The sequence below is a fragment of the Convolutriloba macropyga genome, chromosome 5 (genome assembly GCF_964194025.1).
Source record: "Convolutriloba macropyga chromosome 5, txConMacr16.3, whole genome shotgun sequence".
Classification (NCBI taxonomy): Eukaryota; Metazoa; Xenacoelomorpha; order Acoela; family Convolutidae; genus Convolutriloba; species Convolutriloba macropyga.
The window spans coordinates 842,221-859,961 of NC_134472.1; the positions used below are offsets into that span (position 1 = coordinate 842,221).

A 17,741-nucleotide genomic window follows, 5' to 3' on the forward strand; every position below is an offset into this window, starting at 1 on the left:
AAGCTATTATTGCAACCATCAGTTTTGGAACCAATCTATCCCCCCCCAGCAAAGTGGGTATGTAACTTTGGGTCTTTCCCAATATAGCCCCCACCAGCTTAGTTGTCAGATAACCTATAGCCCCCATCATGGTAATTATACCATAATGGGGGCTAAAATTTCATGGGGGGTCTATAATGGGAACGACCCGTAACTTTTACGCCACCCCACGCCTACATGCTAATGTTTTGCACAGTAATACTCTGCATCACAACACATGAATTGTAAAACGTAGTAATAAGAAACAAGGTACGGAGGGCGGGGGAAATAGATCCCATAATTCTCCCCCCATATCTAAAAGATAGACCGACACATTTTTTTATAAATTTTTAGTTGAAACAGGCTCAATAATGGGGTCTTACCCATTATAACCCCCCCCCCAGTTTAGTGGTTATATAACTTATAACCCCCAGTCATGGTAAATATACCATAATGGGGAGCTATAATTGCAGGGGGTTATAATGTGAAAGACCATTTATTGAATAGGTTTCAACTACATATGAACTAAAGTTGTGCAGATCTATATTTCGGTCTTTCCCATTATATCCCCCATGAAATTTTAGCCCCCATTATTGTATAATTACTATGACTGGGGGGGCTATAGGTTATCTGACCACTAAGTTGAGGTGGGGGGGGGGTCCTATAATTGGAAGACCCCTGTTTTTTAGACAAGGGGAAAAAATTATGGGATCTGTTCTGCTCCGCCGCCCCCTATCTTTTTTTCATTACTACCATTTACAATTCAAGAGTCCTGATGCAGCGTATCACTGTGCAAAACAACAGCACGTAGGCGTGGGGCGGCGTAAAAATAGATACCCACTTTGGTGGGGGATAGACTAGATCCAAATCTGCTAGTTCTTGAAATTTAAATTTAGAAAGGTTTTGTCAATCTGATTTGGTGTTTTCGAACTTTATTGTTCAAAAACCCCAAATCAGGGTGACATAACTTTTTTAAATTTAACTTTCTAAAGCCTTTTAATAATTTTTTAATAACCTTAACTGGCAAAAACCAAAAATTTTGTTTTTGCCTTTTCCAGACAGAAATTAGAAATTTTTGAATCTATTCTGTTTCGAAGGTTTTACGAAATTGGTATCATTCTACCCTAGGCGCAGTGAATATTTTTACACGGTAATTTGCTATCCAAAAACCGAAAATCTAAGACCAACATCAGAAATACACTTTGACACCACGAAAATGTCAATATGATAACTAAAAAAATATATTACCTGATCAGGGATTTTTCAAAAAAAACTTATATAATCTATTTCAAAGGGCTTTTCAATGATATGACACATGCTTTTATCGGAAAAGTGAAAAAAAACTGTAAAAGTGAACAAAAACGCCAGAATGATCACAAAATTTTGGAGCTCGATAACTCCCTGTAAAAAATGAATTTCGAAAAAATCTTTTTAATTCTATAATCTACGCTGGACGGGCTTTTTAATGATACCACTCATAAGTTTCTACGATGAATATATCGATCGGCGAAAATTCACTGAACAGAAAAAAAACCCATTTGAGTATATAGTTCCTCCCCCCCATATGATGGGGTCGGAACAATAAGATTACGAAAACTTGAGCAAAAATTACGAATTCTGGATTAAAAACAGATGGTATCAGTCAAATGTGCACAAACTTTAAACCACAAAGATTTGAAGGGAGATTCAATTAAAAGGGATATTCGAAACAATCCATTTAATTATGTCTTCTAGGCTGGACGAGCTTTCTAGTGATACCACTCTGACTGAACAAAATTGAAAGTCAACTTAATTGATTGAACAAAGAAGCCCAGTTGAGCAAATAGTTCCTCCCCACCAATGTGTGTTGGAACAATTAGAATTAAATTCTCCAACTTGTCTTATATGATGTCTTTGTCATATTGATGGAGAAGATCATATCAGGGGTCTATATTACCTGGTAACGTATGAGTTTGAAGCTCTGATTGGACTGATAACGTATTCCACTTCTCTTACGCAATCCTCGTGAAATGTTATGAATGGAAGCTTTTTTCATCTCGGCAAAATTATTTGAGAATAATGCAAGGAAAAAATCAAAATCTGTCTGACCTTTTTTTAATCAAAATTTGATCTGATTTCAGATCTTTTCAGTTTGTTCCCCTGACTTCTATACCCAGAATTATTGCAGGTGGGAGGGTTGAGCTTTGCAATCTACCTTGAAGAGACAGAGGAAGAAATGACAGAAGTGTACAAATCCACTACTCAGATGTCAGACAGTGACATTGATAAGGAGATAGCTAATTTCAAAGCCAACATCTCCCCTGTTGTTCAAATGCTCCAAAACAGGAGCTCTCTTTATAAAGTAATTCGATTTAAGCCTGACCGAAAGTTGTAATCCGGATTTTTTGATTTTCAGTACGTTACAATCACAACAAATAATGTTAGTTTAGTATTAAATTAGCGCCGTAACTAAATGATGCTAGGAGGCATTTTGCGTGTTTGAGCACCGTTTCAGAGCTATTCAAAATCAACCTCTTCAAGTTCAAGTCCTCTTAATTGAAAATCGAAATCGATGATCGTTGACTAAAACTTCATCGTAAATCAAAGTTCTTTGATCAAATTTTTGTTACGCATGACAAACGTTGAGAGAACAAAATCAGACGCGTATAAATCACCTGTTGAAGTGGTTAATGGCATTGAGTGCGTAAATATCTCCAAGACTAACTTCCGCAAGTAAAAACCAGTGATGAATATGTAGTTTCTAGTGGTGATGTTCAAAGTAAAATGAATTATTGATTGAAACTGGTTGTGATTTTATGATGACACAGTTGTAATATGCGTCATACATTGCAACACACTACGGTTAAATCCGACTCACCTCAAAATTCGGCACACAAAATTTAAATTTTCTGCTTGCGAGATGTAAAATTGGAATCGAGCTCTTCATTTGCGACATCATTAAACTCTTGCTAATATTATAGTGTGCGTTATATTCGCAATATGCAATAACTTAATATTCATCTCCATTATCTTTCTTACAATTGATAATAGTCATAATTGTTTGTAGATCTCTGCGCAAGAGTTCAGTGCAGACGACCAAGTCCTCAACAACAGTCTCTCTTCACTCAAGCCTAGTTAGTTACTTTTTATAAATGTACCTCGAGGGATGTTTGAATTGATTAATTATGAGCATTGCGTGATAGGATATTCACAAGCCAACCACGCGCCAATGATGCAAAATTGTATGAAAAACTTGTTTACTAGAAAAGTATTGCTAACCGAAATAATTCTAAAATACCTTCCTTTTTTCAAAGCTATCCCGTAACATATCTTCAGAAACGATCAAGCCTGATTCAGAAATAAAATGAGAGAAGGTCTCAGGCCTTATTCAGAGTCTGATCAGGTCAAATACAAGGCTGGTAAGAGCACACTCCAGAGTCGATCTCTGAGGTTTCTATTGACAGAGAAAAGTCAAGGCTTGGGGGTCTCTGTCCAGAGAAATCCCACAACTTGGGTCTCTCTACCAAGAGAAAATCTGTGAAGAGTAGACCCAAGACTTGGTGACCTCTTGGCAGCCAAGACGAAAGACTTGGAGCTTCGCTTCGCTTTGCAGAGAGGATCCAAAACTTAAGTTTTTTCTGGACAGAGGGTTAGAAAGGTGCATTTTTCTACGTTCAAGGACACTTTTAACATAAGTTGGAGTTCCCTAATATCAAAAAAGCACCAAATGCAGCCGTTGTTATTACGAATTCTATCAAATTCTTGGCTCCTGGTAAGGTATGGACACATTTTCAAAGCCTAAGAGGTCCTTAAAAATACAAATTCAGTAGTCACTGTGGAAAAAATTTATAGCTTAAAAAATCATAGCAATACTAAACATTATAAATACACATAAAACAACATCCAGAAGCAGACAAACAAAAAGTACTAACAAGTACACTCAAGCACGCACAATGAGAAGCACTTCTTGAGTAGCTCGAAAAAAATTCATTTTAAGACGACAAATTTGAAAATGACGAAAGTACCGTTTGAAAACCTAAATTTTTCCTAGCTGAATATATTTGTTTTTTACATAATTTCCATGCACATAGGAGGACTACAACTTGGAGTTTTGTTCGAAAAACTCTTATTGAAAAAAAGCGTTCGAAAACATAGCTTGACTTGTAGGCAACCTGGAACGAATTTTCTTTATGATTTGGATTTTAATCATATTAGAATTTTTGACTTAGGGTTTCGTTTCATATGAACCACTCTTTGAATAGCTTGAAGAAATTTAAGGATTAGGATTCTATTGAAAATTGGAAAATTCGACTTGAATTGTTTAACTAACTTTCTGTTTCCCGCAAAAGTTCTGTTTCTTCGAACTTCAATTTTCAGCTAATTTCTGTTTGATTCATAATAGATAAAAATCACTGGTACGCTAAAAGGCGAAGAGCCAGACAACCCATTTGACCCTCAAACTTTTTGTTTTTCCAAAGTTCAGTTTTCAGGTAATGCCTGTCCGGGACACAATACTGAAAACCTGATCTCATTCAAAAATAAAACACTCAGTTCTTACGATGATATATGAATAATCAATGAACTTGATTTTTTTTATTTATCAAGAGAATAAACTGATTCTAAGACTGATTCTAAAACTGCCGAGGCAAATGATTTTTTGACAGAAAACTTGTAATCGAGTTCAAAAGTTGCCCTCACTAAATGAAAAATATCCTATCTTCATGTTGTTAAGCTTTACTCTGGTCAGAGAGACCCAAGACTTGGATTCTGCTCAGCCCAGAAGAACCCAAGTTTTGGCCTCTCTCTGCCCAGAGAGATAAAAAGTCTTGGCTTCTCTGCCCAAGTCTTGGCATGTCTCTGTCAAGACCTGGTCTCTGAAATTTCTCTGAATCAGGCCTGTTAGGGATTTCTATATGGGATTCTTATATATTGGATTCCTATACTCTGAAATGTTTGTTTCACTTGGTTGCATTTTTATAAATCCATTGCTAAATTACCAAATATGAGACTATACCCTCTTAATAGTGCCGAAATAACCTATTTATTCTCTTTCATCTTTTCCTTCAATAATCTGACCTGACTAAAAATTAGAACTCAGTTTCACAAGCATGTTTTATCAAAATTAAGCGGATAGTTTAATCCCATGTTTGGTTGTGATTATGTTACATGAGATCCCAAGGGTCAATAAGAGATAGCCATGGCACTCGAGGCATGGCCAAATGCACCAGCTAATTGTTATACTAAAAAATCCTTCTAGTAATTTCAACCTTGCGTATATACAGGTTGAGTATTTTGTTACATTGGGTATATTGGCATTGGCTAATTTGTCTTGCCAGATTTCACATTTTACTGGCGTGAATTACACTTTGGCTTCCTCCCTGCCCATATTGCCAATCCACTCCAAAAATGTGGAACAATGTGTAATTCACAAGGGCAGTTAAAACTCTCGTGAACAAAGAAAGGCTGTGATTTTTTACATACAACCAAATGAAAAAATGAACGAAACCGCATTCACTCCTATCAATAAATTGCAGGTAAATATTAAAAAATGCAGGCAAATTTACTTAGATTTTGCAAGTAAATTGATCTTCAATGCAACTGACCTAGATATTACGTTCAAGCACTTAACATTACCTGCAGTTTTATGTGAAATAACCTACAAGTTACCTCACAGACAGACCAACCAGAGAGAGTATTTAACTACAGAATCAGGCTCACTCTAGAGTTGCTCATTGTCAGTTTTACATTTGTGCATTCTATGGTTATGTCAAAATCTAGACTGATCAGTCTATTTTCAAACTAATTTTTCATCTCTGATTCAAGCCCGATTTTACTCAGTCCAGTACTCTGGATCATTATATTAATAAAATTTCTAGCCAGAATTGCGGTTGTTTTGTACTAGAATTGCTCGAATGTCGTCAAGTGTACATGCATTAATGTCAGGTTGGTTTCATGAAGATATTTTTGCAGGCATGTTGAGTCAGAGTTCAATGGAATCAATGCAGAGTCAACTGATTTCTTCTTCAGCTGCTGAAGGTCCGTCTCAAATATTTCCATATTTAACTACAAATGATGGATAATCAGGTAGACATTTTATTTAAAGTTAAAAAATAATCCAATATCGCATCTCACTCGCTAAAGCTAAATGGCGAATGGGACATATTTTAATGCGTAGAAAGTGACATTGAAGACGTCTCTTATATATATATATATATATATATATATATATATATATATATATATATGGCCTCAGACATAATCAGATGACAGCATATGCTTATAATAATATCTTTTGAAGCTCAAACATTTGAAATAATTATGACAGAAAAATGCTTGAGTCAACTCTTAGGAACAATTTTAGGTTGCTTTCATATAATTCTAAATGTTCCAGCTAAGATACCGGAAAGCAGCGATATGAAGTCAGTGTTTGAGAAGCTCCCGATAGTTTTTGTGACTGGTGGTCCCGGAAGTGGGAAGGGTACCCAGTGTGACAAGATAGTGAAGGAGTTCAACTTCACCCACCTCTCCTCAGGAGACCTGTTGAGGGCAAAGGTCGCCTCTGGATCCCCTGATGGACAGGAGCTGGAGGCTGTCATGAAGGCTGGCAAACTCGTCCCACTCGAAAAGGTTCTCGACCTCATCACGGAAGCCATGACAGAAGCCGTGGCTCAAGGGTCCTGCAATGGATTCCTCATTGATGGATACCCAAGAGAAATTGACCAGGGTCTCAAGTTTGAAGAGCAGGTTAATATTGTATGAATTGAAATTTTTCAAAAAAAAAAATAGTCATTGGCTTGAGATTGCAGACTAAAACACGACTGATAAAAAATTTCCGGAATTTAGGCTCCTAACAGATCGTTTTCTCCATTTTAGACTATATCTTAAAGACTTTCAACTCTGCTCATAACGAATAAAATTTTCCCAATCATGCATGATTTCTAACTAAACTTTTGCGTGATTCTTTTTCTCTGATAACAACAAAGAGAATTTTCTCCAAAAAAACAAGCACATGTTATGCTGTTAACAATTGAAAACAGCCAGTTTTATATTTTTCATATATTTTCTTACATTTGTTCCTTCCTTTATTACTGCAACAATGAAAAACAACTTAAAAACTTCATTGTATAATCAAGATTCTCCAAGCACAAAATTATGCTACTTGTGGGGTTAGATTAATGAGCAGAGCGATTTAACTTTGAATGCGTCTCATTAAACTTTTATTTCATCCGTGATTAAATTGTTAGTCAGGTTTAATCATCTTACGCAGTTTCTATTAAACACTAGATCAATAGTCAGATATATTCTGAACCCAGTTTATTTAAGCTCAATCATTATAGACCGTACTTTACCATAGCAGTTCCGTATAATCTAATCGGTCTGGTTTTGATTCGATTGGTTTTGATCATTCCTGTCGAATTGAATTCAAATAAAACGATCTGATAAATTCTGCTAATCACAAAAACGAAGTTTGTTAGAGATGTACTTTTATTGGAGGACTATCGTTTGCATTCACTTTGTTTGAGTAAGCGTAGAGTCAAATACATTGCTAAAAAATAAAAAGAACAACCAATTCAAATTTCAATACTTCATAATATTCATCTTTTACTTTCTTTTTATTTCAGTTCAAACAAAACTTTCGTGATTGCGAATTAATCCGAACGTGCAAAAGGTTTAACTATTTAAAAGCCGTTCATGTTACTTGGAATATATTACAAAATGCTAAGTGAGAAATATTGTATTTCGATCTATTTTTTAAAATTCTAAACCTTTATTTTACACATAATAAATCAGGTGGCTGAAATTATAAAATTGTGAAGCAGCATCATATTGTTAATAAACTTTTTCATTTCAAAAATTCAATGCTTTTGACAAAGTTTTGCTGCTCATTTTCAGACGTTTTTCGGTAATTAATTAAATGCTAAAAACATTGCAATGATTTTTTCAGCTTTTGTTCGAATTATTAGCTTTTACGTGCAATATACAAATGATTTTTATTGAACGCATCATGAGGAATATTCTTCCTTACGAAAAACAATTTCATTCCTGGAATACAAATGTTCATTAAAAAAACGCACAAAAAAAACACCCACCCAAACACCCAACCACCCACACACACACACACAGACATGCATAAACAAATAGAATTAATTAAACACGCACACAAACATATATATATATATATATATATATATATATATATATATATATAACACGTACAAACAAACAAACACACACACACACACACACAGAGAGAGAAAGAAAGAGAGAGAGAGAAACAGACACACACACACACACACACACACACACACACACACACACACACACAGACATGCATAAACAAACAGAAATAATTAAACACGTACACATACACACACATATATATGTATATATACACATATATATATATATATATATATATATATATATATTATATATATATATATATATATATATATATAAATATATATGCATATATATATATATATATAACACGTACAAACAAACAAACACACACACACAGAGAAAGAGAGAGAGAAAGAGAGAGAGAGAGAGAGAAATAGAGAGAAACAGACACACACACACACACACACACACACACGCACGCACACACAACCACAAACATACACACAAACACAAAAGTGCATAAACAAGCACGCGCGCAAACACACAAAAGTAAACACACACACACACACACACATTACTTTTTCGCGCTGATAATGGGTTTATATATGTATATCATGTAAATATATATATATATATATATATATATATATATATACACAAATGTAACGGCTTCTCTCCTATCAAGCTCAAGGAAAACTTTGCACTGCCCAGTTCGTTTCAGCGGTTTCAAATCTGTCTGGATATTGTGTTTTTGCACTTAACTTTTGTGAACTGTATAATCCGCTAAAATGTAAATTACCGTTGCATTACTGGTTGATCAATTACTCCTGATAACCAATTGCTCAGCTTTGCTGTATAACAAACTCGTTTCTCTCAGAATAACAAAATAAATCAAACTGAAACAAACAATTTTTGTAGAGTTTTGTTAATAACTCAATTTAAAAACCGAATTTAAGAAACGCCGTTCCTAGAAATTGTAGCCCTATAACTTCGCTATAACTATGCAAAATTTCCTGCAGTTAGCAGTTGTGAAACAGTAAGTTTTACCAGTTGCAAATCTGACAATAATAATTTTATTCTAATTCCAAAGTTAGCAAGTCCCTCTATTGTTTTCAATAACACCAATGTTGAACTAGAGTGGGCTTTGTCAAAACCAGTCAGAGAAACTGACTTTATGCTGTGCACAAAGGTTCTCTCACTTAGGAAGTTTGTTTCTCAGAACGAAAGTTTTGAGAACATAAGAGTTAACTCTCTTTTCAATAAGTCAAAGTTAAGCTATAACTGTACAATCACTAATATGATCTACAGAAACAGCACACGATAACAAGTAAATTACCACTTAAGAAATTGTGATTCAATACGCACTGTATGTCAGTTTAATTTACCAAAACTGCAAATTTTTTTCCCCATTTTTGGTAGCTTTTCAAGCTCCTTTTATGGTGCAAGTCACGTGAGTTTTCATGTCAAATTCAACTGTTGATTGGTCTTAGATACTAATGTCAACAGAATGTGAACAATTTTCCATAACGTCATTTTTTCAGTGTAAATTTGATGTCATGAGAATTCTGTTAACCATGTAGAAGTTTTGTGGAATGTTTTGTATGAATAACAGGTTGATTCGCAATCCAATCGCAAAGAATCTGATCCAATACTGTTAAGTTGTAGTATTGCTTTGCTGATGGTTGAGGTAGTTCGAGTTTGAATTTCACTTCATGTATGACAATTGTTACTAATAATACTAACTAAATACAAATGTCGAACAAAGCGAACAAATCCATATGGCTTCGATAGAATGTAGCATTAAATTTCGCTCTTCATGCTATTCTAGCTTCAATTCTTGAAATGGCTTTGAAGCGCTATTTGGTTTTTGAGTTAGTAAGCTCAGCCGCCACATCGCCGGCCTTGTTTTCCATCGCGAAAACATCTTTTCCAAGTAGTACTGGGGCGAGTTTCACTACTAGTCTGTTATACACTCCGTCGTTCGTTTGAACTATCGCTGATCAAATCACCCCGTCAGACCCATCAATGTTCTCCCTAGCTGGATTGTATTATCCACGCTTATCGCTGTCTTTGATCAACTAAATGAAGTCGCCTTCTTTAAGGGTTTCGTTGGCCGTAGACCGCCATTTTTGCCAGTTATTCAGATATGGCACATATTTTCTACGAAATTTCTCCCATATGAGATTTGCATAGGCTTGAGACTCTTCTGCGCATAGTAGGTAGGCTAAGGAAACGTTCCTGTTGCCAAGCAAATTGTGATTGCGGTTCAATGCTTCTAAGTCATTAACATCTGAACTAACTGGAGTAAACGGTCTTAGGTTCAAGGTCTGCTCAACAATACACATCGTTGTTGAAAGAACGTCCTCGGTTACTCATCTGCTCCCAACACTGCATATATTGCTTTCTAGCAACTTCGCTCCAGTGAGTAAAGGTGACCCAGGACTTAGCTGTAGTTGTTCGGTAGGTTTGGCCCTGACTCACTCCACAGCAATCCGACTTCGTACCGCTCGCCTGTGAACTTTGTCGTACTATCTAGCATTTTTGTGCCTGCAGTTGCTTCTTTGACTGACTGACAACGTTGATTTTGGGAGCTTAGGTTTCATTTTCCCGCCAGGTTTGGATACTCTCAGCCAAATTCACATCTTCTGTGAAAGCGAAAAGACAAACTTTTTGTCTTTTTTCGCCCGTCATGGCTCCACTGACTACCCATTCTAGCTCTGTTAGATCGGCGAAAGGTTCGTTGCGTGTTCCTATCTTGTATTCCAGTGGGCGTTGTACCTCATAAGCATCTTGACCGAGGCTGATGCCAACTTCCATCCAGTTGAAGCTTTTGTTAGGTAGAACACTGAAATGATTCAAGCTTTGCGTCAGCTTGCTGTAGCTTTAATTTGTGTTTCCCAAATATATTGACGGGTGTGGGAACGCTTCGAGTGAATAGACCTTTGAATTTAGTCTCTTAATTTTGAGAGGAAACTTTTCTGTCTTCAGGTCCTTTTTTCCGTGTTTAACAGCTATGTTGAGCGTCACATCGGTGCCTTGGCTCGTAACTTCTCTTGCACATTTTGATCAAGGAATGAAACCGTTGATCCACTATTGAGGAAAACATATCTGTTCAGCCTGATGCCACCGGTCTCTATTGAGACAGGAACTATCTGAAGAAAGCTTGTAACTTTGTTACTCTGGTTAATTTTTGCTGCGCTTACGTTGACTGTGTGACTGCCTTTGTCCATTTGCTTTTCTGAGTGTAGCAATCGGTTGTGCTTCTTGATGCACCCATCGATACCGCACGCATTTACTTTACAATCTTTGATTGCATGTCCTTTGCCTAGAAATCCGTAACATAAGCGTTGCTTCCTCACTGCTGCATACCGATTATTCAGCCTCATGTTCCTAAATAGTGGAATGTTCCGAATCTTTTGAGTGCCATCAGCTAGCGGAAAGTGATTACTTTGCGTTTGCTTGTTTTCTTTCACGCTCGAACTGGCACTGAATTTCGATTTTTTCCAAAACCGCTTGTCTCTGTTTGTGCTTCTTCGGTCTTCTTCTCTTCGTTATCCCTTGAAAGCTAAAAACCCGTCTTGCACGAATGTTATCCTAGTTAGCCAGTTTTGAAACATAATCAGATCAGGCCAATCTTCATCTTTCTCAACAACATAGTACCACTACTTGTCTTTAAGAACTTGAGGTAGTTTGTCTTCTGCCATATAGAGTTTCGAGCTTGATTGCAGATCACCAATCTGCTTGTGTTCTTTGAGCATAATTACAAAGTTTGAAACAATAACTAAGAAACTTATCAGATCTGTTGATTCATGAGGTTTCAGCTGACTTGCTTTGAGAAGACTCTCGCGTTGTGCATCAATGATCACATGAGACCTTCCAAACTTCGCCTTCATAATGCTCCATGCAGCACCGTAGAACTGTCCAGAATAGCCTACTCCAGAGATTGCTGACCTTGTCTTGCCTGTCAGTAGAGTCGTCACATGGCTCGTCTTCTCTGAGTCTGGTTTTGGGCGTTGATCCACTGTAGCAATGTGCATACTGGACCACTCCGGCCACGCGAGTGGGTTTCTGTCGAAGTTGTTCAGCTTCCGCTTCGGTAGGCTACTCCTACCTGCGTACCTACTGTTTTATTGTAGTAGACCAGCTCTGGGGAAACTTCCCAGTCTTCAACAATTCAGGATCGTTCTTGTGAACTGCGAAATCGTGAGATGTGACTATGCTTGTTCACTTTAGGGGTTACTTCGAAGCGAGCTGTTGATCGATCTGAAATTAGAAGGTTGTTGAATCTACTCGCCCAGTCTGAGTCAACTCTCTTCTTTAGGTTCCAGTTGAAGGGTGAATTAACTCGAGCACTCGTTGATTGGGAACGAACATCAGCATTCTCCAATGCTGTTCTCTTCACTTTGCGCTCTAGCTCACGCTCTTCCCTCAATAGTTGATGCTTCGTTTCCAGTTCCTTCATTTGCATTTCCAACTCTAGCCTCCTCCGCTCAAACCGCGCTTGTTCCAGTCGCATCTTGGTTTCGATTTCAATATCGAATCTCTTCATCCTTTCCTTGGGCCTTTGCTTTAATGAAGATGTTTCCGAAATATTCTCCGTATCTTGGCCGCTTGCTGTTGCTCGCTTTTGCACTTTTTGAGCAACCGGGTTGTCCGTTGGGTAGTTGTTGTTGTTTTTGCTGTCGTGCACTGCTTGAGTTGTGTTGCTTTGCTCTGCATTCATTGCTGTTTGCGTGACTTTGCTTATTATACATGCAAGCCAACGATAGTCCAAATTTGCTTTGCACTTCTTCGCTTCTGTCAGATGTTCTTCAACTAAAATTGTTGGATAAGGGGCAAGCTTGTATTGACGCTGCAGCTGTTTGTGTATTCCTACTCTAGAAAGTGAACAGTCTGTTGGTAGAGGACCTTTGGTTTGTTGGGTCGATCTGAATCTTCAATTATTTTGTAGCAAAGCCTTCGTTTAGTGTTAACTTCTTCCACTAACTTTTGAAGCTTCTCGTCCTACCTTTGAGCTGTTGATTGAAATTCTCTGCTGATTTTGCTTGAATTGCCTGGTTGCTGTTTGCTTTTCATTTCCTTTGAGCAGTTTTCGCACTTCAATATCTTTATTGAATTGCACTCTTCTGTTCGTCTCATTGGCCTGTAGCTGTTGATTTCTTTAATTCTCTTTGGCGAGTGTCTTCGGCACTCTCTTCATCAGATTGGACAGCAGTTTGCCTTCCACTGTCCGTTTTGGCGGACCAAATGTAACGGCTGCTCTCCTATCAAACTGAAGGAAAACTTTACACCGCCCAGTTCGTTTCCGCGGTTTCAAATCTGTCCGGATATTGTGTTTTTGCATTTAATTTTTGTGAACTGTATTATCCGCTATACTGTAGATTACCGTTGCATTACTGGTTGATCAATTACCCCTGTTAACTAATTGCTCAGCTTTGCTATATAACAAACTTGTTTCTCTCAGAATAACAAAGTTATTCAAATTGAAACAATCAATTTTTGTTGAGTTTTATTAATAACTCAATTAATGAACCGAATTATGGAATTACCGTTCCCACAAATTGTAGCCCTATAATTTGGCTATAACTACGCAAAATTTCAACTTGATGCAGTTTGCAGTTGTGAAACAGTATGTTTTACCATTTGCAAATCTGACAAAAATAATATTTTTCTAACTTCAAAGTTAGCAAATCTCTCTATTGTTTTCACTAACACCAAGAATGAACTAGAGTGGGCTTTGTTAAAGCCAGTAAGAGAAACCGACTTTATGCTTTGCACAAAGCTTCTCCCACTTAGGAAATTTGTTCCTCAGAAAGAATGTTTTGAGAACATCAGAGTTAATTCTCTTTTAAATAAGTCAAAGTTAAATTGAAACTGTACAATCACTAATATGATCTACTAAAACCAGACACGATAACAAGTAAGTTCCTGCTCAAAACAGTGTGCTTCAAAACGCTCTGTATGTCAGTACAATTTAACCAAAATTGCAAATTTATTCCGATTTTTGGTAGTTTTTCAAGCTCCTTTTATGCTGCTAGTCACGTGAGTTTTCATGTCAAATTCAACTTTTGATTGGTTATAGATAATAATGTCGACAAAATGTGAGCACTTTTTCATAGCGTCACTTTTCCGGTGTAAATTTCATTTCTTGGGAAGTTTGTTAACCATGTAGAAATTTTGTCGAACTTTCTGTATCAAAAACAGGTTGATCCGCAATCCAATCGCAAAAAATCTGATGCAATAGTGTTCAGTCGTAGTATTGTTTTGGTGGTGGTTGAGGTAGTGCGAGTTTGAGTTTCACTTCATGCATGAAAATTGTGTACTAATAATAGTTACTAAATGTAAATGTTGAACAAAGTGATTAAATTCGTTTGGCTTCGGTAGAAGGTAGCATTAAATTTCGCTCTTCATTCTATTCCAATTTTAATGCTTGAAATGGCCTTGAAGCGCTATTCAGTTTGGTTATTGAGTTAGTAAGCTCAGCCGAACTATCTGAAGAAAGCTTGTAACTTTGTTACTCTGGTTAATTTTTGCTGCGCTTACGTTGACTGCGTGACTGCCCTTGTCCATTTGCTTTTCTGAGTGTAGCAATCGGTTGTGCTTCTTGATGCACCCATCGATACCGCACGCATTTACTTTACAATCTTTGATTGCATGTCCTTTGCCTAGAAATCCGTAACATAAGCGTTGCTTCCTCACTGCTGCATACCGATTATTCAGCCTCATGTTCCTAAATAGTGGAATGTTCCGAATCTTTTGAGTGCCATCAACTAGCGGAAAGTGATTACTTTGCGTTTGCTTGTTATCTTTGACGCTCGAACTGGCACTGAATTTCGATTTTTTCCAAAACCGCTTGTCTCTGTTTGTGCTTCTTCGGTCTTCTTCTCTTCGCTATCCCTTGAAAGCTAAAAACCCGTCTTGCACGAATGTTATCCTAGTTAGCCAGTTTTGAAACATAATCAGATCAGGCCAATCTTCATCCTTCTCAACAACATAGTACCACTACTTGTCTTTAAGAACTTGAGGTAGTTTTTCTTCTGCCATATAGAGTTTCGAGCTTGATTGCAGATCACCAATCTGCTTGTGTTCTTTGAGCATAATTACAAAGTTTGAAACAATAACTAAGAAACTTATCAGATCTGTTGATTCATGAGGTTTCAGCTGACTTGCTTTGAGAAGACTCTCGCGTTGTGATCACATGAGACCTTCCAAATTTCGCCTTCATAATGCTCCATGCAGCACCGTAGAACTGTCCAGAATAACCTACTCCAGAGATTGCTGACCTTGCCTTGCCTGTCAGTAGAGTCGTCACATGGCTCGTCTTCTCTGAGTCTGGTTTTGGGCGTTGATCCACTGTAGCAATGAGCATACTGGACCACTCCGGCCACGCGAGAGGGTTTCTGTCGAAGTTGTCGAGCTTCCGCTTCGGTAGGCTACTCCTACCTGCGTACCTACTGTTTTATTGTAGTAGACCAGCTCTGGGGAAACGTCCCAGTCTTCAACAATTCAGGATCGTTCTCGTGAACTGCGAAATCGTGAGATGTGACTATGCTTGTTCACTTTAGGGGTTACTTCGAAGCGAGCTGTTGATCGATCTGAAATTAGAAGGTTGTTGAATCTACTCGCCCAGTCTGAGTCAACTCTCTTCTTTAGGTTCCAGTTGAAGGGTGAATTGTCTCGAGCACTCGTTGATTGGGAACGAACATCAACATTCTCCAATGCTGTTCTCTTCACTTTGCGCTCTAGCTCACGCTCTTCCCTCAATAGTTGACGCTTTGTTTCTAGTTCCTTCATTTGCATTTCCAGCTCTAGCCCCCTCCGCTCAAACCGCGCTTGTTCCAGTCGCATCTTGGTTTCGAATTCAATATCGAATTTCTTCATCCTTTCCTTGGGCCTTTGCTTTAATGAAGATGTTTCCGAAATATTCTCCGTATCTTGGCCGCTTGCTGTTGCTCGATTTTGCACTTTTTGAGCAACCGGGTTGTCCGTTGGGTAGCTGTTGTTGTTTTTGCTGTCGTTCACTGCTTGAGTTGTGTTGCTTTGCTCTGCATTCATTGCTGTTTGCGTGACTTTGCTTATTATACATGCAAGCCAACGACAGTCCAAATTTGCTTTGCACTTCTTTGCTTCTGTCAGATGTTCTGCAACTAAAATTGTTGGATAAGGGGCAAGCTTGTATTGACGCTGCAGCTGCTTGTGTATTCCTACTCTAGAAAGTGAACAGTCTGTTGGTAGAGGACCTTTAGTTTTTTGGGTCGATCTGAATCTTCAATTATTTTGTAGCAAAGCCTTCGTTTAGTGTTAACTTCTTCCACTAACTCTTGAAGCTTCTCGTCCTACCTTTGAGCTGTTGATTGAAATTCTCTGCTGATTTTGCTTGAATTGTCTGGTTGCTGTTTGCTTTTCATTTCTTTTGAGCAGTTTTCGCACTTCAATTTCTTTATTGAATTGCACTCTTCTGTTCGTCTCACTGGCCTGTAGCTGTTGATTTCTTTAATTCTCTTTGGCGAGTGTCTTCGGCACTCTCTTCATCAGATTGGACAGCAGTTTGCCTTCCACTGTCCGTTTTGGCGGACCAAATGTAACGGCTGCTCTCCTATCAAACTGAAGGAAAACTTTACACCGCCCAGTTCGTTTCCGCGGTTTCAAATCTGTCCGGATATTGTGTTTTTGCATTTAATTTTTGTGAACTGTATTATCCGCTATACTGTAGATTACCGTTGCATTACTGGTTGATCAAGTACCCCTGTTAACTAATTGCTCAGCTTTGCTATATAACAAACTTGTTTCTCTCAGAAAAACAAAATTATTCAAATTGAAACAATCAATTTTTGTTGAGTTTTGTTAATAACTCAATTAATGAACCGAATTCAGGAATTACCGTTCCCACAATTTGTAGCCCTATAATTTGGCTATAACTACGCAAAATATCAACTTGATGCAGTTAGCAGTTGTGAAAAAGTATGTTTTACCACTTGCAAATCTGACAAAAATAACATTTTTCTAACTTCAAAGTTAGCAAATCTCTCTATTGTTTTCACTAACACCAAGAATGAACTAGAGTGGGCTTTGTTAAAGCCAGTAAGAGAAACCGACTTTATGCTTTGCACAAAGCTTCTCCCACTTAGGAAATTTGTTCCTCAGAAAGAATGTTTTGAGAACATCAGAGTTAATTCTCTTTTAAATTAGTCAATGTTAAATTGAAACTGTACAATCACTAATATGATCTACTAAAACCAGACACGATAACAAGTAAGTTCCTGCTCAAAACAGTGTGCTTCAAAACGCTCTGTATGGCAGTTTAATTTAACCAAAATTGCAAATTTATTCCGATTTTTGGTAGTTTTTCAAGCTCCTTTTATGCTGCTAGTCACGTGAGTTTTCATGTCAAATTCAACTTTTGATTGGTTATAGATAATAATGTCGACAAAATGTGAGCACTTTTTCATAGCGTCACTTTTCCGGTGTAAATTTCATTTCTTGGGAAGTTTGTTAACCATGTAGAAATTTTGTCGAACTTTCTGTATCAAAAACAGGTTGATCCGCAATCCAATCGCAAAAAATCTGATGCAATAGTGTTCAGTCGTAGTATTGTTTTGGTGGTGGTTGAGGTAGTGCGA

General features: G+C 37.4%; 1 protein-coding gene across 1 annotated transcript in view; it reads left to right on the forward strand.

Annotated features, from left to right (window-relative positions):
* The window catches only part of LOC142339683 (uncharacterized), a 102,875-nt gene that overhangs the window by 45,681 nt on the left and 39,453 nt on the right, over positions 1-17,741 (forward strand). The window contains exons 13-14 of the mRNA XM_075389903.1: positions 5,968-6,033; positions 6,389-6,741. Of these exons, the coding sequence (XP_075246018.1) occupies positions 5,968-6,033; positions 6,389-6,741 (419 nt within the window). The remainder of the gene's footprint in view (positions 1-5,967; positions 6,034-6,388; positions 6,742-17,741) is intronic.